General features: G+C 37.8%; 1 protein-coding gene across 6 annotated transcripts in view; it reads right to left on the bottom strand.

Moving 5' to 3' along the window:
• Nucleotides 1-24,185, bottom strand: part of LOC134533322 (choline transporter-like 1) — a 616,909-nt gene that overhangs the window by 567,723 nt on the left and 25,001 nt on the right. For all 6 annotated transcript variants that reach the window (XM_063370818.1, XM_063370819.1, XM_063370815.1 and 3 more), the window contains exon 3: nt 10,375-10,520. In XM_063370818.1, the coding sequence (XP_063226888.1) occupies nt 10,375-10,520 (146 nt within the window). The remainder of the gene's footprint in view (nt 1-10,374; nt 10,521-24,185) is intronic.

The raw sequence follows: 24,185 nt of genomic DNA, 5'->3' as shown, positions 1-24,185 counted from the left end.
TAAACAAAAGGCTGCAAAGCGAGAGAGGGCCGTGGCTATGCTGGCGCGGGGGCTGTGGACCATGACTCGCGCACCTAGCTGTCCAGAAAGAATGATGGCTGTTGTTGGGTGGGGGTTTTTGGGAGAGGAAGGGGTGTCTGGTGGCGAACAACATACTCCCTCTCTCTCTCTCTCTCTCTCTCTCTCTCGCTCGGCGTTTTCAAGAAGCCCTCCCCCTCCCATTGTGTTACTGGCTGCTTCGGCCGGTAGAGGGGAAATTCCTAAACCACCCCCCCCCCCCCCCGTGTGTGTACGTGTGTACGAGAGCCTTGTTGTTCCTTTTGTGCGTGTGTGAGACCTCGTTGCGTGCGTGTGTAGATGTTTTCATGCTTTTACATTTAGAAGGCCCTGCCACACTGTCTGATCTACTAGCAAACTGCAAAAGTTTTTCTTCACTTTTATTAATGTCTCGCACGGTTTGGATTACAATTTCATATTCCTGTGCTAATTTCGCGCCAGTTTCTCCTTTTCTTAACCTGTCCACAACTTCTAACTTCTCTGCTATTGTCAGCACTTTACGTTTCCTTTTACCAGACATGATTACAAAAACAAATGTGCCTGGGAGAACTGATGTAAATAACTGCATGAAAAATGCCTCTTCCAGCCGTCAGGAGTGTGGGAAGGTAAAAGAGGTAGAGGGACTTTTTTTTTTTTTTTTTTTTTTTTTAGCGTGGCGGGGCGCTGTGAAAAGAACGCTTGAAAAGAAAATGAAAAAGGGGGGGGGGGGGGGGGTGGAGTTGAGCCGGAAGCAGCAGTCCAGGCATTCCTTTTTGGTTTAAAGTGTGACAAATTGATGGGTGAAGGTGGCGGGGAAACGAGGGTCTGAAGGGTCAGCAGTATAAAAAAAAAAAGCGCTGCGCAGTCGCGGCGTAGCTACACCCGTCATTTTTTTTACAACTTCATAAAAAAATCAAGCACGGATAACCCGAAAACCGGATAATCCAGGCCCGGATAATCGAGAGTTTACTGTATATTCAAATTTAAAAAAAAAATAGATCAAACATCTCCCCATTTTTAAACCAAAAATTTTGTCTTAATTAGAAAATTTACAAATACTTTGAAATGCTGGATACTGTATTTACTTAGGGTGTAATCAATTTGTTGTTCTGCATGCGTATTTTGGTCACCCATAGAAGTAACAGTTGGTCATATCAATAACTAGTTTAGGCCCTATTTTATAGATAGTATTTAGAAAGTTTTAGAATATGGGGTCACTAGGCTATATATAATTTACAATTATATTTCTCAGGTGCAATTTTCGAAGATCAATATCTGGTTTCGGGTTGTGCAGTGGATATCTCTCTCTTCCCTCGTTGGCGTCAGGGCAAGATGCTGCTGGTTATTCCAGCTGGCACGCCACTGAATGTGTGAGAGCGAGTGTGAGCTGGTTGCTATGAAACCAATACTGTATGTATTAGGTGTGTGATGTACCTCTGCATAAAGTTATTGGTCAGGTCCATAGAGTTCAATTTCCATTTAATAAAATACAAATGATTAAAAGATACTAAATTTATTCAATAATTAGCAATGACTATATGATTCTAACGTGGCTAGTGTAAAGACCATTTTCATGTATGTATATGTATTTAAAATAGGCCTTCACATAAGAGGACAACCCTAGATAAAGGAGATTTCAATTACCATCCTGATGGAAACCTGCACCTATGTTACTTTAATATCTGATAATGCAAGAGGGCACACAATAAAATGCCGGAACTAGCTGCGTGGAGTCGGGAACAAACTTATTGTATCTGTCGGACCTCCAGGTGGTACTCAGCTACACTGGAAACTGGATCGAGGATCGGCATCCCTCTAGTCCTGAAAGGTTTATAGGCGAATTGGATTTCACCACACGTCGAAAATATTCATTGTAGAGTACTGCAACCTTTGTCTTGAGGCACTATATGTACGAAAGCGACCGACGCGGAAGTGTCTCGCAAAGACGTCGTAATTCTCTATTTCTGACGTACAATGTCATGTCAAGACTTTCAGAAGATGGATCTGTATCAAATTAAATAGCGGTTGACCCACATCTTCGGCCGCTCGAGCGGGCAACCGAGGAATTGGCAAGCCCCAGCCCGGGCAACGTCTTCCCCAAGCAATGACCAAGGCTTCCCTCTAAGCCTTGTTTCTAAAAAAAAATGCTGTTGAATTTGGTTGTTCATAGCAACCAAGGAACTGAAAGGTTTTCTCAGTCATTCCTCAATGGCGAAGTAGTTGAAAGGTGAAAAGAGGAACGAGTAAAATATCAATGTGTGTGAGCAAAGATATGGCAAAATGAATAAAACTCCAAGGAATAATAATTCAGAAGATCATGAAACTAAATAGGTATTATAAAATGTAGTGTTGTGTTATATGACTGTCAAATGGTTGCCCTAATATACAAAAATTGTTACATTAAATATGATTTATCACAAAATGATGCAAATTAAATTAGAACAATAATACAAATAATAAAATAAAAACTGTAAGCCGTCTGACTGATTACAGCTGCAGAACTATGTGAGTAATCAGATGGTCCATACCAGCAGCATCTCAAGGTAGACCATCTTGAAAAGTCATTGGACTCTGCTGGTCAAAAATCTAGTGACACCACTACAATTTCGTGCTCATATCACATATTAAGTGGTTTTAGACTTGATTCCACATGTAATAGAAACTTCAACACACATTTTGACATTAATTATATGTGGTTATATCCACCGAAATACTAAAAAAAAAGTCACCTGAATTATAATATTGAGAAATACAGATCCACAAGTCTGTGGCATATAATTTGATTGTAATACTGGCCTGAACTTTGCCAGAGCTTTTGATAAAATTACACTGAAATACATTTTTATGACATTTTTAATATTTAATTTCTTTTTGAGAACTTTACCACAAAAAGGAATAAGCTTTATTTGTGCCCATCATACTAGCCACACTAGTCTGAGATTTTATTATTACATCTTTATTATTTTTACCAGGACAAAGGTGGAGTAGCTTTCTGATTTTAATATTTTTTAATAAATTTAAATAATTTACTGTTATGTCATATGTTGTTGATTTTTTACTCTTTCATTAATACCAGTAAAGTTCACTTTTTTTATTGATAAATTTAAATTATACATATTTGAATCAAAAGATTGTTTTCCTTGTCCAATGCCCAACGCATCACATTCATTTACGTGAAAAGTATGATAATAATAAGAGTAAAGCCAAAAACTGATATAAAAGAGTATACAAATACACCCGCCCTCAAAGTAACGCTTTTCAATTGCGCAGTTTTGAAGTAGTGACACCGAAAAATAAAGGCATGATTTGATGTAGCGCAGTCATAGATTCGAAGTAGCACTTTTTTCTTTTACGTGAATTTTTATTTCCGTGCGTGCACAATGACAACAGTACTTGTGTAACATTAAATAAAATGCAACAAATTAATAATGTGACGAATCAACAAACAATATTTTGCTCTTTCCTTGAAAGCTACTGGCTTCCTTCATTGAGAGTTTATTTTTGATGACAGCCCGAGTGTTCAGCCCTCCTGTATGTCAGCACCTCTGGCTAGTTTACCTCAGGCCTAGTAGGCAATCATGCCAGACACACATTTAGTAAACAACACAGTCTTTCTAATAATGGAAAACATTTAGCTTATGATACCAAACCCTAGTATGTAAACAAGGTCTATGAATTTTTATAAATTAAATTTTAGGTTTTTTTAATCTTAAAATAGTACTCAACATTTCTGTAAGTGTATTTTAAATGTATTTAGACATACATTAGTATTGTTAATCAAATTTAACGGGAGTAGTGTCTTAATTAAAATGTTTGTCAGCAAGCACACTTAAATCATTCAAAAATGAATATTTACATACTCTCTTGTAGAAAAAATGTATTTGATTAGCGCTGTGTTTTCCTGGGACGAATTAGGGCGTTACATCGAGGGGCGGGTGTAAAAGCAAACGTAGAAACGAATATTGAATGTTGCTAAAATTAAAGTTCACATGTTTCTCTACAGAGGGTGCCCAACACTAAGTTTTTTTATGTGTTTTACAACAGTTGGTCTCGCACAGTTAAGACCATGTTAAATACGACGTTGGCAACAGTCGGACCAAATAGAGCTAGCCAGAGGTCTGGACTGTTACATTCTTTGTAAGAACTACTCCACTTTAAATGAACACATCCTGAAATGTACATTGTATTTATTTATTTGTTTAAATTTTGTTCCATTCCCACCAACAGTCCATGGACTTTAGCGGTGGGCACAACAAATACAAAATACACATGCAAATACCGTATTGGTCCGAACATAGGCCGACCTTTTTTGCCAGTTTTGTTAACCTTGAAATCTAGAGTCGGCCTATAATGGGGCACTAGCCAAAATAGTATAATTAAACACATACATTTCAAGGAGAACACTTATGGCATAAAAATGTAATCAGATATACAATTCATTGACCTAAAATTACGCCGTACTTACGTGGAATTAGTAATTTTTCCAACTTAGAAATTTAGTAAACACACTTAACCTCAATAACGTATCATACTTTAAGTACACAGATGTGGTCACTTGTAGCACATATCTTTTAAAATCTCGGTCTGGTTATTTTTTAACTGTATTTAACAGGCTGCAGTAATTTTATTTGCTTAGTAAAAACAGCAATTTTTCCGTAAGGTTATTTACCGTAGTATGCTTTATTTATTCTTCTACCACAGGAAAATCAAAATGGCACCAGTGTTGGCAACTTGTAGTTGCGACACGAATAAACAAATTCCGGTACATACCAACAGTAACAAGAACAATAAAACCTATTTGCAATATTGGCTTATTTATGGTTGATTCATACACGTTTTACATGAAACCATTTTGGGTTTTTACGTCAAAATTAAACGTACCGGTAAATGTTTTTACGTCACAATTTCTATGAACTTAGAAAATTTAGCCATTGCCGTAGGGAAGCCTAAGATGTACATCAAGCTGTCCCTGCCCGAACACACCCGAATATTCACCTTCGGCCAACCTCGGGTTTATTTATATATATTTATATTTCTCTGTTTATTTTAATGTAGCTATACTAACCTAACTAACCATCCATATAGTGTTTTAAAGTGTTTTAATCTAGCTAACCTAACCGACCACTTTTAATATTTGAATTCATTTTTCCTGCGCAAAAATAAAACAAATCCCGAGGTTGGCAGAAGGTGAATATTTGGGCGTGTTCGGGCAGGGACAGAACTTGATGTACATCTTAGGCTTCTCATTACGGTATAAAATGTTGGCACCACTACAAAAGAATGTGAACATAAAAAGAAACACAGCTTATATATATTTATATATTTCGGCAAGTGAGAATAACACATTTTGTCAGTTCAATAAATACTAACTTAGTTGAAGTGTTACTGTGGTAGTATGCTGCTGATAATCATTTTAGTTAGCTAAAATTTATTTTTCCCTGATTTTGAGTGTGCTGTAGAAGGGGTCGGCCTATTTTCGGACCAATACAGTACACAAAATAACAATAAATAACAAGCAACTAAGGACAAGACACGCAAATGAACAGACAGCACAAGGAAAAATATAAAATGTAATATAATATATAGTAATAAGTAGTAACATTGCAAGCAGCAAGACGTAAATTTAATAGAGTACAATAATGTTAACTTGAAGGTAAAAAAATACTAAATATAAATATTTTTACGATCAAAATTCATATTAAATTTATTATAATTTGAAATAAGTCTATAAATAATATTATTTTTAACTGCACACAAGGCTGATTAAAGGCAACTATTAAATTGGAGCACTCTAAGGCCACTATTATCCCAAATATATTTGCAATTGATTTTTCAATTATTATAAAAATCATATACAAAAAGTTGATCTAATTAAGCTCTATGATCTGAAAGGGATGTTAAGGTGGGTGGAGGGAAATTCTTTAAAGTTATTAATTTTACAATTTTGGTTTGTATGTCATGTGTTAATGCTATTCCATATAAATGAACGGTATTCTAATTTAGATCTGATTAAGGCCAAATAAAGTGAGAGAATTCAGTCAGTATTAGCAGCATGAAATGTGATGTACTTAATGAGGACCAATGTTCTTCGGGAACCGGAAATTAAATATTCCACATGCTGTTGAAAGTATAATTGGATGGTGTTATGCAGAAAGGAACCAGTCCACAAAAATGGAAAAAATGAGTTTATGGTGTAACCACATTATACACATCCATTTCTGTCTTTTTCATAATAGAACCAGTCCACAATGTTGATTGGTGCCACCAAAACAAAGGATGTTTTAAATCCCAAATCCAAAAATAGTGTACTTCAATTTTGCTGGATGGAACCAGTCCTCAAGTTCCATTCTGTAAAATATTACAAATGTGACACATATTTTTCTATTTGGAACCAGTCCACACAGAGTTCACTCTGCAAAACAGAGATGGTGCTGTTTGTATTATCTAGACGGAACCAGTCCACACAGGTTCCTTCCTGCAAAACAGAATTTGTGCTATTGAGTGCATTGGTCTGGCCACAGAATGTCATTCTGCTAACAAAACGGTAAGTTGTGTTGCGGAAACTTGTTTATCTCTATTACAAAATGTTTCTTTTAGTAAGATCAGAATGAAAAGATTGTTTTGTTTATTAGGCGGGTTGATGTTAACATCGAATAACATGTATTGTTTTTAGTGCTTGAAAAATGTCTCGTCACCGTACTTTGAAAATACTTCATTTGGCACAATCATTACAAGGTAAGTTAGTAGCAAATATATAGAATATAATATATATAGAATAAAATTTCTTATAAAATTATAATATTTAATTTGATAGTTGATGTATTAAATGTAGCTATTTTAATTCTATTAACTTAATTGGTGGAGTTTTAATAAGGAAAACATTATACTTGTGTAGTAATATTGTGAAAAGAAATGTGAAAAAATGTTTAGGTGAGCAAGGAAGGAGTATCAACCTAGAAGCAAATACATCGCCATCGTCTTTAGATTTGTCAAAAAGTCATGAAGAAAAAGCTGATTGTGTAGAAAATATTGTGTACAACAGTTGTGAGGAGGTACTCAATTCGACTGATGGCTCCAAATCCAGTGGAATTCAGGTAGGCCTAATAGTATCACTTAAGTTATTTATTTATTTTATTTTGTTCTGCTGAACATAATTAATCAATCTATTGTTCCTTTTATGTATAGACTGCCAGCATACCTACAGGAAGTGACCTTCCATGTGGCGCAAATAATAGTCAGGACCAACAACAACTACTGGAACTTGCCATGGAGTTAGAAGTAGAACAATGCTCAGCTGCACAGCAACCATTGTATATATTTGAACTTCCTGCTGATGATCCACTTCTTCAAGGATCTACAAACACTGGTCATGAGAAGAAAATTGCTGACCAAGAGACAGAAAGAAATTGTGACATTCAACACGAAATTTTGTTGGAGGTGGATTTAGAACAACATGTAAATACTCTGCAGCCACTTCATGAGTTTGATGTTTCTTTATTCCACGAGTCAGGAAATGAAAAGCCTGCATTACAACAGAGTATAGAGTGTGATACACCTCAGGATGAAGATGTTGATGAACGTGTTGGCATTGAAGAGGAAAATGATGGTGTCGAGAAAGGAAAAGGAAGAAACAAAAAGGGAAGAAAACGGAAACATGCTCAGCAGAACAGAAGTGATTGTAAGAAAAAGCGGGACAGTAATGAAACCTACATAAATAGTAAAGGAACAGAAGTAGCACCAAGTGTATTTGAAGATTATGACTGTCAATGCACAAACAAATGTTCGTCAATAGTTGCTGTAACAAAAAGAAAACATTTGTTTAATGAATTTTATAGATTGGGGTCATACAACAATCAAACGACTTTCATAACATCTCTTGTCTCAGAAGCACCAAAAAAGAGACACTACAGAGCAGATACAGAAAAAGTACAGTTTTCTAGAATATATAACTTGGACGGTCAAAGAGTGTGCAGAGAAATGTTTTGCAAAACATTAGGTATCTCAACAAAATGTGTAAATACAGCACTGAAAAAACTACGGAATAACCAGTTGCTGGACAAAAGAGGTCAAGTACAAGGTGGAAAAAATGAAGTCTGCGCTGAACGTGTGAAAGTAGTGATTGACCATATCAAGAAAGTGCCCAAATATACATCACACTATACAAGAGAAGAAAACAGTACATCTGAATTCTTACCATTGGGCATGACCATATCTAAGATGTATGAACAATATAAAACAGAAACTCCAAATACTGTGAGCTACTCTAAGTACAAGGATGTGTTTTATAAGAACTTCAATATTAAGACCAAAACTCTGAAGAAGGATACATGCAACAAATGTGATTCTTTATGTTCTCAGATAAAGAATGAAAATGACCAATGTCAGAAAGAAAGGCTCCAGGAGGAACACAAAACACATTTGTCATTAGCAAATATTGCCAGACAACAGATGAATGAAGATTTGCTTAGAGCAAAGAATGAAGAAAACATTGAATGCTGTACTTTTGACCTTGAAAAAACTTTACCATTGCCTCGCCTGCAAACAAAGATTGTCTTTTACAAACGACAGCTGTGGGTGTACAATGCAGGAGTACACAGCGGCAAAACCGACGATGGCTTCTGCTATGTATGGATGGAAAATGAAGCTGGAAGAGGTGCGCAAGAAGTGGGTTCTTGTCTATTAAGACATCTCAAAGAAAATTTGACAGACAACATAACTGAACTGATACTATGGTCGGACTCATGTGGTGGCCAAAACAGAAATATAAAACTGATATTGATGTTGAAATGTTTCTTAGGGTCTTCCGAAGCACTGAACTTGCGTTAAATCACTCTTAGATTTCTAGTATCTGGCCACAGTTTCCTGCCGAATGACACAGATTTTTCCCACATTGAGCGATCATTGAAGCACCATCAAAGACTCTACAGCTGTTCAGACTACATTGACGTCATGAAAGCAGCTAAGAAGAAAAAACCACTAAAAGTAACAAAAATGGCAAGTAAAGATTTTGTTGGGACAGCAGCTGTTGAGAAACTCATAACTAACAGAAAAGTTTCTGTAACACATGACAAAGTGAATTGGTTCTTTGCAAGAGAAATAGTGATCAGAAGAGACGAACCATTTCTTTTCCATATGAAATATGAACTAGGTTCGGAAAGAGAGTACGAGGTTGACATTTCTAAGAAAAGACCAGGAAGACCGATGGAATGTGGCTCTTCCCTAACATATGATCGGCTTGTTCCTTTGTGGGAAAACGGGAAAACCATAAATCCTGCAAAAATACGAGACCTGAAGAGCCTAATGCAACTTGTACCGCCATGCTATCAGGGGTTTTATAAACATCTGAGAGCATCTGCTACAGAAAAAAATGAAGATGTCAATGGTTTAAATCAAGACCTTGACTTCGAAGTAGATGATGAATAAACACTTAATATGTTGTTGCAGAGCTGGTTCGCAATACAAGTTCAGGATTTTGATGTACAAGGTATTTTTAATCTCACCAGCATTTTAAATTTGATTTCTAAAATGCCCTAAAATATTTTTCATGTTAATGCTATAAAAGATTATAATAGTTTCTATTTTAAATGTCATAATGACATTCTCATGTGTAGTGATGCTTATGACGGATAATGCGCAAAAGTGTAACACTGATATTGTTTTCGCATTATCAACATTATTGGTTGTAACACTAGTTTATAATGAATTATTGTCATACTATTTTGTTTAATGTATAGTGAAATTTTGAATATTAAAGTAATTTATGTAGAATGTTGTGCATTAGTAGTTTAAAGACAAAACATTAAAATTCCTTCGAGCCTGATAACAACAATATTGCATAAGAAAAATACAGAACACATGTTTCCTTTCTGCAAAATTCAGATGTTGTAAAAACCTATTTCTGCAGAAAAGAACCAATCAACAAATTACACTATTTTTAACTGATAATGAAATTAAATGTGGTTACGATGTATGAGATAAGATAGCCTGTTTTAATCTTTGTTTGAAAACACTATAACAATGATCTATGTTATGTGTGAATTAAAGTAAACCTCGAACTTTGGGCCTGTTTTTCTCAGTTTGGTTTCAGTGTTGATTGGTTCCTTTCTGCATAACACCATCCAATTTAGAGTCTAAAGTTCATATTACTTAATTCTTTGCTTGTAATTTCTTTCCCACAAAGCCTTGACATGCCTCAAGGCCTTCTTTTGAATCAATAAACACAGCTAGCATAATATATATTTACCACACAAAAAAAAAATCTTAATGAGAATTTATGTTCAACAAAAAAGTTTCCCAAATCAACTACCGAGTGAAACATAATGCAGGACCACAACTTACGGTTTGTCAATGGTGTTAACGCCAGAGAGATTGTCGCCTTCTCTTTTCTCGTTGTAATTGGTCCCACACGTGTTTCCAAAACTATCGTAGCCATTGATGAGTCGTAGTGGGTTGCCGTATACGATCGCAAAGGCTGCAATAACTATCTGTAGCAAATACACATATCAATCATTAGTTTTACTGCAGTGCCTTAAGGTAAAAAAAATTAACAGATCAGCTGCTATTTCAGTAGCATGCAGGTAAATATATAGGCTACATAAGTAATAGGTTTCTATCTACTGTTTATTTACAGCACAATATTAAATGAATAATTTCTTAAATATAATTATATTTATCCTAATTATTAATTATCTGAAGATAAATATTAAATGTATTGAAAAATTATATTATTTTATATTCAATATTTTTTGTAAGGTTTGTGTACATGCAGTGCATTCCATCTGGAAACTCTTAGATGGCAGTACAAGGTAAAAAATATGCACTGTTGCCAAATTGATATTGCATGGTGACGTTTACATTGCAGAGTGCATGTGTTTTAAATTTTTTAAAAACATTTAAAATAGTTATAATATTTAACAAGTTGAATAATAATTGTGCTTAAAACTAGGTACACAAATTATTACACATACATTCCTTAGTCATACATAACTATAAAAACCCATTAACATGACTTGCAATATAATTTTTTGATAAATATTACTAATGGGGAATTCATCAAAATTATTTTGAAAATAAATAAATTGTGTCCAATAATTTCAATTTCAAAGGAACATGCTAGCTATAACAAGATCAAATCTGGAGTAGTCTCTCTCTATTCATTTAAGTTACAATTATGATAAAAATTGGATCACTATTATCGAATAAAAGTGTGCATGCAGATTATACAGTTCCATAATTAACTTCTACTTCATTTTTATTTTCATTTCTGTTTCAGTTTACTTTTGATATGACTCAAGCAGCGTCTGGCAGGGCTCGAACAATGTGCACACACAGCCCCTGGTTGTCAGGCGCCAGGCGGTACACGCAGGAGGCCACGCCATGGATATTATCAAACATGGGCTCATTTAATGGGTGGAAGGAGAACATATTCCATTAGTCATTCTGAAGTGCAGAGTCCACCCTTTTTCAAGTATGTGTGTGAGTGTCAGATTTCTCTGAGAGAACTGTTAGAACTCATGAACTCATTTGCTAATCTTAATATGTTATACCTAAGTTATCTTAAAGGAAGTTACTCAACATTGCTTTTAAAATATCATAATCGCAAAACTGCTAGTACAAGTTAATCTTGAAAACTTAAAAAGAGGTAGCAATGAAGTACTTTTCAAGATTTTATTTACGATCGCAAAAGAAAGTGATAAGAGGCACCGAGTAGGTGATGCCGCTGCTACGATGGTTGTCGAGGCATTGTGTTCAACTGCCATTACTGTATCGGGTGTCTTGCAGTGGTCACTTTGGTCTATTACTTATCGACATCATCCATGACGTTCCTGTATGAACCTAAACCTACGACTAACAGGACTAACAGTGAATAACGAAAGCACAAGGAAATCTTCTATTGCGATGGCTGTGATGATATACTCTTGGAATATGACACATACATGTCCCTTCACAAGAGGACGCACATTACAAAGATACTGTGGTGGCTTCTGTCACTAACCGCTCAAACCCAGACCGCTACAGCCCGCAATATCTGATTCGATCCCAGCCGTATGTGCGTGCCAGCCGTGCGACAGTAGGACGCTGGACTCTCGTTCAGGTTGGAATCTCGGACCATCACCGGCGCGAGGGATCATGGTGTCAGCACGTATCGACTACCTGGTGGTTTGCAGTCTGCTAACACTGTGTTGCCACATGCACTTCTAAAGCAACGCCCATTGCTCGAATGGCAAAGTGACATAGTTGTTATGATCAAATAAGTGTTCTGATAGTAACTGCACAGCTTTTAACACAACTGCAATAGCTGGCTCCATTTTAGCGGACATGGGACGAACACAACTAGCTCAAATATATGGTCACCTTAGCTTTCATGTAACTTAAAGACATAATGTTCAGTTGGTTTGAATAAAATAACATAGGATAAATGACAAGGAATTGCGAAAGACATCCCATCAGTTGCTGCATCATGCCATGAAATGGATGACACTGAGTGACTGTACTCTTTATTGCTATTTTAAGCTGGCCTAAGTGGAACCGGGAGCAAATGCAGTTCTCTTTCAGAAGTTATACGTTGTCTACTTCACGTAGCCTACCGACACACGCTTTTCCGTTAAAATTATTACAAAGCATTTAATGAATATTATTTAAATTAGTGTTTTATGATGAGATAAGTTTCATTACCCCTACAACATAATACACTGAAAATTTATAAAAACAATATTACATTAATAAAAACAAGTTAGTTGCAAGTATAGACAACTGGTAACTTGGAAAAAATATAAATATTCAGGGAATACCAGGAATAGTGAGACAAATCTTTAAACATTTCTGCTATTTCTTGCTAAGCCGAAGGTCGTGAAAAGGGAATATGCCTCATGCATTGATATAATAGTATATTCACTATAATTCCAAGTTTTGAAACTTAGCACACTGGCCTAAAGGAACTATACTTAAGTCCTGATAAATTAGAGGTGAGCTCTAACAGCAGTGACAGAAAACATGTTTTTTTTTTTCCCCACACCCAGCAAAACTTTCTTCGAGTGTCCTATGTATTGTTATGAGCGGTGCCAGGCTCGGAGCTGGCCAGCGGCCCTGCACGTCCCTGACGCAAGGCACGTCACGCGCGCCTGGCCGGACTACAAGGGTCGTCGCTACCTCTCCTCACACAGCATCCTCCTCTGCACGGCCACTGACGTAAGGCATGTCACGCGCGCCTGGCCGGACTACAAGGGTGGTCGCTACCCCCTCTCCTCACACAGCATCCTCCTCTGCACGGCCACTGGCGTAAGGCACGTCACGCGCGCCTGGCCGGACTACAAGGGTCGTCGCTACCCCCTCTCCTCACACAGCATCCTCCTCTGCACGGCCACTAGCGTAAGGCACGTCACGCGCGCCTGGCCGGACTACAAGGGTCGTCGCTACCCCCTCTCCTCACACAGCATCCTCCTCTGCACGGCCACTGGCGTAAGGCACGTCACGTGCGCCTGGCCGGACTACAAGGGTGGTCGCAACCCGCTCTCCTCATACAGCATCCTCCTCTGCACGGCCACTGGCGTAAGGCACGTCACGCGCGCCTGGCCGGACTACAAGGGTCGTCGCTACCCCCTCTCCTCACACAGCATCCTCCTCTGCACGGCCACTGGCGTAAGGCACGTCACGCGCGCCTGGCCGGACTACAAGGGTCGTCGCTACCCCCTCTCCTCACACAGCATCCTCCTCTGCACGGCCACTAGCGTAAGGCACGTCACGCGCGCCTGGCCGGACTACAAGGGTCGTCGCTACCCCCTCTCCTCACACAGCATCCTCCTCTGCACGGCCACTGGCGTAAGGCACGTCACGTGCGCCTGGCCGGACTACAAGGGTGGTCGCAACCCGCTCTCCTCATACAGCATCCTCCTCTGCACGGCCACTGGCGTAAGGCACGTCACGCACGCCTGGCCGGACTACAAGGGTCGTCGCTACCCCCCTCTCCTCACACAGCATCCTCCTCTGCACGGCCACTGGCGTAAGGCACGTCACGCGCGCCTGGCCGGACTACAAGGGTGGTCGCAACCCGCTCTCCTCATACAGCATCCTCCTCTGCACGGCCACTGGCGTAAGGCACGTCACGCGCGCCTGGCCGGACTACAAGGGTCGTCGCTACCCCCTCTCCTCACACAGCATCCTCCTCTGCACGACCACTGGCGTAAGGCACGTCACGCGCCTGGCCGGACTACAAGGGTCGTCGCTACCCCCTCTCCTCACACAGCATCCTCCTCTTCACGGTTACAGGGCGTCTACTGAGTTACAAAAATTAAAAATTAGTGACTTTTTCTTGACAATTTCTACTGAAGTGTGACCACGAATAAAACATGTTAACATTTGTTGGCAAACATTTTCAGCACATTATATCATAGAAAATATTACAATTCCATTCCGTAGCACTTTAACCTCTTCGACAATGATTTCAGTTGGAAAATAAAATGTGGCGGCAATTTAGGGATTTCGTGTTTTGTAATTTGTAAACATAGTCGTTAACAAAACCAAAACACGAAAATACATCACACATTTTGTGCACAAATTTTTGGCTTTCTTTTATCTTAGCCAAACATAAATTTACATTTCGTACACACAAGCAAGCAGTAAACATACAAACTCAACGCTATAAGTTTGATTATGATCACTCGCCATTTGGCTAACAATTTTTCGATATGGACGTGGGTCACGCGCATTGACGCCTTGACAGCTACAATCAATTATGTGTGATCGTTGTGTGCTCTGTAGAGTAAGAATGAAACTGACTACGCCGTGGCCGCCACGGAACGAATACCACCCTTTTTTTAAGCGTGTAAGGTACAAGAATTGATTAAATTACATTTTCACAGCATTCTTATGGACTTTTTTTTTTAAATAAAGAAGAGCAAATCGCTATTATTAATTTTTCTCTGCATTCTATGTGAAAATTATGACGTTGCACGTAGGAGAATAGAAGCAGTAAACAACATTTTGAAAGGGATTTTAACGCAAACGTCTTATGGCGAAAATGGCGGGACTGGCCTAGTTAAACACGGGAAAATGTATTGTGTGGGAACATCTCAAGCAATGATTTTCCCGAAAATGCAAGCTGCCAAAAGCACAAAAAATATGGTATAAAAAAGATCAGTGCACAAGAAATAATACACATTAGCCTTGTAATTAATTTTTCGTGACTTTTACCAAAATATACTTAAAAATGGTGACTTTTTCGGGACTTTCGTGACCTAGTACACACCCTGGGTGATCTATCGCTGAGCGGCCTTGGGAATTCCGCTGGCCGCCGCGTGGAGTAGTGACCATAAACACTCGATGTTCTGGGCGTCGGGTCGGCCTGGGATGACGTGACTCGTCACAGCTACTCTCGTGTTCTGAACCCCGGCTGATCAAACAACCGTGCACTCGCTTCTGTCCGTCATACCACCTCACCGTTGTCGAGGTACTCAAGCCGTGACATCGACCTCTGCGGAGTTCCGGAGTCCCATGACAGGAGCTGCGAGAGTTTCTACGAGTGCTGTGTGACTGCCGGGTTCCGAGGGAGTCCCGCGAGCGAAGGGCAGTGCGACCTCGGCAAAGAGGGTGAGAGACTGTGAGGACAGGCGCGAGGTGTTGAGCCTGGCTCCAGTGAGGAGTGCGGACTGTGGACTGGACAGGCATTCAGTGACTTGAGAACAAACAATTTGAAGTGCCAGTGATTTGTGATCAAACATTTTTAAGTATAATTATTTATTATTAATGTAAATTAGTAATCAATAAAACTGCAACTGGAAAACTTAACTGGGCTATACCTTATGAACCCAGTTCTCCCCACATTATAAATCATAACAGTATGTAAGTCAGACCACATTGTACGGCAACATGCACATAGAAGTTGCAATTTGATTTAGTCATTGATATGTATGTAGTTAACTTTTATTGTATACATTTCATTTCTGAGCAGTAAGTTTTTGTTCTCTTTGCTAAATTACTCTGAGCACTATTGCAAAGACAAACTATGTATAAAAGCTACAAAACATAAAAACTATATATGAATGTTAAATGTATTATTGTTTATCAATAATTTTATTTGGGAGAATAAAAGAAATGTTATATTTCAGTTAAGAGTGCAGTGTAATTGCTTTGATCAGATTGTCCTAACAACCAACTTAAGATTTTATTTTGGCATATTTTTTATGTAATGTAATTTAATTATTGTAAATTTTTGGTAATTTATAATGAAGTTTCTTATGGCTAGCTAGTTGGAATAAAGTATGTTTCTGGACCTGCTGAAGTGTGTCTTAGAACAGTGGTGCCCAAACTTTTGTGGTTCATCTCCCCTTTCTGGAGGTCGACTAACACCTATCGCCCCCCCCCCCCCCCCCCTTTTTTTTTAAATTTCTTTGTATGCCTAATTTTAATTTGAGGTAAACTGTAAAAATTAAAAAAAAGTTTTATTTATTTAAACATTTCAACAATTTTATTATCGTATATAAAAAACAACCAAAGCAGTTTTATCCGGTAACTCTTAAATAAAATATTTAAAAAATTAAAATGTACATTTTATACAGATTTATTTTTAAGAACAAAGAACTAAGATCATTGACATACATTAAAAAAAAAAAAAACAGGAGTACCTACATGTTTTCATTTTTAAATTGGAATCTGGAAAAATTAAGAAAGTTGACAGTTAAAATTTGAAAAAATTATTCAAATAACTTTATTAACACTAGAAACAGCTGTAGCAATCATTCACAGTTAATTGAAAGTTTGAAAACTTTGTTATTGTTTTATTTTACCTTTTCAATGGCTGCCTTGTGCTTGGTGGATTTCAGTTAAAGCTTGAATATCCGGCTTTATGTTCGTCAAGTTCAGACACAAGTCTCCTTTTAGGCAAATGTCCAACTTATTTCTTTGTTTTGTGAGGAGCTGAACTTCTTTTTCAACTAAATATGTTGACAGGAACGAGATGAGAAGTGGTTCAGTTTTTCCCCACAGTTGTGGATAAGTGTCTGTAAGCTTCACCCATGCTAACTCGTAACCGCTCTGCTTGAAAATGATTTTCGCCTCACAGTCATACTTCAGATCTAGAAACTCCGTCTGCAAAGAGTTATCAAGCTTATCCACAGGATCAAACGAGAATGGATCTAGAATCCAATCCATAATTTGTAACTGGATCAAATCTTCAAATCTTGATTCCATGTCAGTTTTTAGCTGGTCAAGGTGATCAGTAAAAATTAGGATTTTGTATTCTGGGAGTTCAGGAATCTCATTATCTGACACAGAACACTTTTTAAGGGTCGAAAACTGAATCAGCTCTTTACGGCCAATATTTACCTTGTGAATATCAAACTTGGCGATGAATGATGAAATAAATCCTTTGGCCTTGATAAGGTTCATCTTGTTTTCTTGAAGCCTTATATTGACTTTGTTCATTTTTTCAAAAATATCTGTAAGGTACGCAAGTTCAAACATGTGTTGCTTCAAATTCTCACTTAAAACAGGATCAGACGTGTCAAGAAACTCGGTAACCGTGTCAAATAATTCTAAGAAACGGCGGAAAAAGTTTCCTTTGGAAAGCCACCTCACGGCCGTATGTAGAAGCAAGCGTTTGAATTCCTCATCATTTTCATGGCAAAGTTGTCGGAACAAACGGTCATTGAGGGGATTAGCTTTGATCTTGACACCAGCAATAACCAGTTGTAGGGTTTCATGCAGGACACCACTCAATTTTTTCGCAGCTAAGTGTTGACGATGAATGACACAGTGAATAGTGATGACCTCTGGCACTTCTTTCTTAAGGTGGGCTAGAAACCCAGCATGACGCCTGACATGGCAGGAGCACCGTCTGTTGCGCAAGAACTGACGTTTTTTAGAGGAATCTCTTTTTCCTCAAAATAACCTTGCACCGCTTTAAAAATCGACGATCCCTTCGTATCATTTTCAAATTTCTAGCAAACAACATTTCCTCGGTAATTTACTTTTGTTCATTGATAAACCTCACATAAGCTAATAAAATTGCTTTGCTATCAATCACAGTTTATTCATCAATCTGCAATGCAAACTTACTTTTTTCAACAAATTGGTGAGTTTGGATTCAAGGTCCGTGGCCATTTCGTCAATTCGCCTGGAAACAGTATTGTTGCTCAAAGGAACCAATTGACTTATCTTATTACTAGGGCCCTCGCCTAATATGATTTCAATAATTTTTTTGGTAGCAGGTAAAACAAGAGTCTCGCCAATTGTGTGAGGTTTATCACATTTAGTGATCAATAAAGACACCTCGTAAGAAGCAAGAAGACCTTTGTCAAGATCAGTTGCTCGTTTTTTAAATAATTCACTCACATTAGTCCGTTTATCAGCTTTAGCTTTGAGGTGTTGAAAATAACTAAGTTCTTTACCCACTTTATTACTGTGTACTCTTGATAAATGATCTTTCATTCGCGAAGGCTTCATGGCTTCATTACTAGTAAATGTTTTATCACACAAAAGACAAAGTGGAAACTGCACATTTTGCGGTGACGCGATAAAACCGAATTTTAAATACTCAGCTGAGTATTGACGACACTTCTTTTTTGATTCCATTGTGCATGAACTTCTACACTTCAAAACAAACGCACAAAAGCAGAAAAGACACGTACAAAAACTGATGGTGAAGACTGAAGATGAATGTAGGTCAATGGCAAGTGGAGGGGGAGGGGGAGGGGGTTCAGTCACCAGGCGGCCGTGCTGAGCAACAACAGGTGGGTGACTGTGGAGAGGGGTGAGTGCAGTCAACTCGCCGGCTAACAATAGCTAGTGACTCATGCTATATGGCAACTTGTACTGTACAGTATTATTTTAATTTTTTCCCCTTTGAATACTCATCGCCCCCAAATCGCCCCCCACTTATTTATTGCCTCCCTGATAACCCAAATCGCCCACTTGTGGGCGATCGCTCCCAGGTTGGGAACCACTGTCTTAGAATATGTCAATTGTGATCAACGATGGCTGAAATACCATGAAATAAAGACAGGAAGTGGAAATTAAGGTTTGAATAGATACTCAGCTGAAATGAAGTTTAACTTTAGTGATGGAACTAAATGTTCTAATGCACTGATAGTAAATTTTGAAATGATTATGAGTAGGAAATATTAGTAATATACTTTTGATTTTGTTGCTGTTTTTAAGATATTTCAGTGTTGTGAATTATGATAAATTGTGACCAATACCGTAATACCTGACTCAGACTGAACCAATATTTAATGAACCTAATCACATCTGTATACATTAATAATTAATGACACAGAGGGTTTTGCAAGGTAAATAAACCCAGTGGTAAGAGATTATATGGATTGGGATAATCTACAGAAAGTGTCCTAACAACGTGGGGCTAATAACAGTAGGCCTCTACACCTACAACATTGAGTAAGATTTTGTTACGCCAAAGAGGTCACAAGATTACAAGAAACAATCAAAGTCATTTAAGTTACAAGTAATATTGAAAAACAAAACAGCTGCCGGCAAGACTCAATAACAATAAGCTATCCTTGTCGCACCTATGGCTATGACTTTTTTGTCGTATACATTTGTGAACTTTATCGCCTATGGGAGTTGTTTAAAACCGCTCAATCCATCTGGCGATTTGCAGGTATTATCAAAATTACTCAATAAATATGTGAATAAAATTCCAGATTGCCAAAATTATATTTTTTGGGAATTTTCATAAAATATTTTTTAAAGGGGTCTGGTAATATTTTATAACCAAAAAAAAGTCTGGGATTTTATTAAAATTCTTTAAAAACTAATTTTAAAAAAAATCTAATGCCAAAAACTTTTGCCATTTTTTTTTGCAAATGTTATATGCTGCACAGTAGCAAAACAACCGCAAACTCTCTGCCAGACTTGCAGGCCTGGTTTCGCCAATTGACGAAATTACATTTTTTCACAATTTCATTTTGCCAAAAGAACCTTCCCAAAATTTGTTGCGAGCTCTTGGACTATCTATTCAACACATGGTCTGCTTTCCAAAACTGAAGTTGTAGCTGAACCACTATAATAATACAGTAAAACTTGTTAAGACGTTCCCGCATAATACATTTTCCCGCTTATTAACATCACAAAATTATTTCTTTGATCACTTCCATACATCCCTATGTTAGATTTTCCCATTCAGAACGTTTGCATTAATAGATACTTCTCGCATATAACGTTCAGCATTTGTGGGGGGAAAAAAATTTATTCTTTAAACTTTTAAACTATATTTATTTTTAATTTCCAAAATTAACTTATTTCCGAATGATAAAGAAATAATTTGAACGTGCACAAGACCGTCGAAACCTTTGCATACCCCGCACGCTGTAACAAGTGTTGTTTTCGACCAATAATCTGCTTGCATTGAGAGGCTGTTCCATCTGAACGCCATTTCCCCCATTCAAGGCAGAACATCTGAAGAATGAGAAACGCACACGACCGTCGAAACCTGTGCCACACGCCGCACGCTGTTACAAGTTTTATTTTCGACCAATCATCTGCTTGCATTCGTATAGACTGAGAGGCTATTCCATTTACACATCTTTTTTCCTAATCCAGTTATAACATATGATGAATATGCAGCAAGCCATATTTACTACCAGCCATTACTCTTTTTTAGTTTTGTGATCTTTGTAGGTGTGATTTTAAGGTTATCAAGCACAATAAATATTTAGTGTTGTGGCACACAGTGCATAATGGCATCTACAAGTAGTGGAGGAACCATTAAACGCAAGGCATTGTCATTTGAAGAAAAACTGAAAACAATATCAGAAGTTGATGCGAATTCTTTAATACCAAAAGTGAGAATAGAAAAAAAACTTGGGATGCCGCCGTCTAATTTGAATGGAACCATGATGAAGCGAGACCAACTTTTGGCTACTAGTGTTTCGTCAACGTGTAAAAAAATTGAAAATTGGTAAATACAAAGAAGTATAAATTTGACTCTTGGCGTGGTTTAAAGAACAGAGTGCACTTGAAATTCCAATGAACGTCCCCATTTTAAGAGAGAAAGCTGCACAAATAGCACATAGCCTAGGTGTGGAATTTCATGCTTCGAATAGCTGGTTCGACAGATTTAAGAACAGAGTAGGAATTGTCTATAGAACTGTAAGTGGGGAATCTCAGATTGTGTGTGAAGATACTGTCCAGGGTTGGATAAACACAAAGTTGCCTGCAATTATAAGGGACTTGGAACCAAAAAATGTATTCAACGTCGATTAAAATGGTCTGTTTTTCAACATGCTTTCGGACAAAACCTTTGTTTCGAAAGATGAAACATGCCATGGAGGAAAACAAAGTAAGGAACGAGTGACAGTGTTATTGGGTGCCAACATGGATGGCACTGAAAAGTTACCATTGCTGGTAATTGGGAAACAAAAAAAAACACAATGTTTTAACAACATAAAGACATTACTGTGCAAGTATGTAAACAAGTCTGCGTGGATGACAGGCAGCATGTGAGAGCAAGATGGGGTGCAAAAATTGGAAGATTTTGCTCTTCATGGATCACTGCCCTGCTCATCCCAAGGAAATATCCAACCTTGAGATATCCAGAATGAATTTTTTTCCACCAAATTCAATATCAAGGCTACAACCCATGGAACAGGGAATTATAAAAATTCTGAAACAGCATTTTCGTACGCGCCTTGTGTTACGACTTATAGAAAGAATGAACAGTACCAAAACTAGTGGTTATAAAATCAACATCCTGGACAGCTTCATGGGAAATGCTTGACTCAACCATCATTAGCAATTGCTTCAGAAGAGCAGGCTGTGGTGCTCAACAAGTTAACTATATTTTCCCTGAAGAAGCATTTGAGGACAGTGCTTCTACATGCAGTGCAAATTGGAAAACTCTCAAGAGCACCTAAATTTTTCATGCATGTTTTGAGATATGTCTCAGTTGATGATGCGGATCTACCATGTGAGCCACGGTCGTGCACAACACAAGGACTCAGCTGAGGATGAGACTGGCGATGGTGACAGCGACGAAGGTGATTCCAGTGATTCCACTCCCACGCCAACTTACTCCGAAGCCCTTGACCACCTGGACAAGCTCAGGTTATTTGTTATGGAACACCAAATGTTCCAGGTAGTTTATGGGAACTGGACAATTTTGTGATGTGTCAGAACGAAAATGTGTTGAAACAAACAACTCTAATGCAGTATTTTTAAAAACAGTAAATGTTAGGTTTTCTTTTTTTGGTGTTTTGATATTTGTTTTTTATTGTGTTTATTAAAAAAATCCATTTTAAATAATTTTATATACTGATATAATTATATAGTTTTCCCAGCATGCCGACGATAATTGGTAAGTAATTTTGAGTTGATCAGTATGTCATATCTTATTAAAATTGATATTTATGAAGAAAGGTGTATTTCCCTTTTAAGAAGTTTTCCTTGTTAAGAAGTTTTTAGCATCTTTACAATAAAAAAACCAGCCTTGGAAATGGAAAGCAATTATTATGTCGTAATGAAGTCATCTTTTTTTTTTTTTTTTTTTAATAAGTTTGATTATGAATAATTATTTTCATGTGACCCATTATGATCCCATGTTAAAAATTACACTATCAGTTTGAAAACCATATAAAGGTGTTTCTAAATTTTTTTGAAATGGTGAAGATTTTAAGAAAACCAAAATTAATATTTTGACTGTTCATAAAAAAAATTTTATAACTTAACTACGAGGGTTATTTTTTTTTCAACCTCCGATCGGCTGTAATAAAAAAACGGGAATGAATTGGGAACTTATTTTAATGTCAAAAGAAACGTACATCTTTACTCTATTTTTCCACATAATCACCGTGCAGATTGAGGCATTTGTCGTACCGATGCACCAGCTTTCCAATACCCTCTGCATAAAATGATGCCTCCTGCCTATTCAGTCACGTTTTAACAGTGCCCTGCAGTGTGATTACAGTTTCATTTCTCCATGGCATGCCCATTAATCGATACCCTAATCGCTCGTACACGAATCGACACGTCTTGTAGTGTTTACCCCCTTCCACCAACCATGTGGAGCGGCCAACTCACACCTCAGTTGAAGCTTGGTTATGGGAATGTCAACATGGCTGCAACGATAAACTGTACGGCGAAATGCGAGCTGCGTGGAGTCATCCGTTTCTTACAGGCAGAAGGACACACCAGTGATGAACTGCAGAGCACTGTTAAAACGTGGCTGAATAGGCAGGAGGCATCATTTTATGCAGAGGGTATTGGAAAGCTGGTGCATCGGTACACAAATGCCTCAATCTGCACGGTGATTATGTGGAAAATAAGAGTAAAGATGTACGTTTCTTTTGACATTAAAATAATTTCCCAATTCATTCCGGTTTTTTATTACAGCCGATCGGAGGTTGAAAAAAAAATAACCCTTGTACGTTGCATTAAAAATAATAATAGCAGGTATTAAAAATGCTGGAAAATGGCACCTCTCAAGAGTTGCAATTACAGAATATAAAGAGCATTGTAAGGGTGAGCTGGGCGCTCAACCTCTGGCAGGCGCCGTGCCATTCAGCAGTGCCGGCTCCGAGAGGTCCCTGGGACGTGTGCAGAAGCAACGGAGCAACGGAGGAGCAGAGTCATGTCGCTCAAGACATTGTGTTGTGTCAGGTACAGTTGTGAGTACAGTGGGTTACATACGCTGGGGGTCTCCGGTTCCAAGCTAGAGCGAGTAGGAGCATACCGATCATTGTGTAAAAGAGAATAAACAGGCTTGGGAGTAGTATCCGAGTACATCTTATGGGCGTGCTGTCATAACTTAGAAACACACAACTTAGAAACACATAACTTAGAATTGTCTAAGTTATGACTTTCTACGTTACGTTTCTAAGTTGTGTGGTTCTGCGTTGCGTGTTTCTAAGTTACTTGTTTCTAATTTATGACAGTTCTAAGTTGTGTGTTTCTAAGTTGTGATAGTTCTAAGTTATGACTTTCTACATTATGACGTTTCTAAGTTGTGTGAATCTTGAATTGTTAACATTCGGTTGTGTGTTTGTGGCGAAGGTTTTCATACGGTCTTTCATGCAGTCCCTACATAGTTCTCACTTTGCCCGCTAGATGGAGATGAATACCTAACCATCTTTACCAGGAGTGCTTTCTATTGGTTACTTTAAATACTACATTTTTATAAACTTTTTTTAATTAACTATGGA

Source organism: Bacillus rossius, chromosome 6 (assembly GCF_032445375.1).
Source record: "Bacillus rossius redtenbacheri isolate Brsri chromosome 6, Brsri_v3, whole genome shotgun sequence".
Classification (NCBI taxonomy): Eukaryota; Metazoa; Arthropoda; class Insecta; order Phasmatodea; family Bacillidae; genus Bacillus; species Bacillus rossius.
This window is presented reverse-complemented; position numbering and strand designations above follow the sequence as displayed.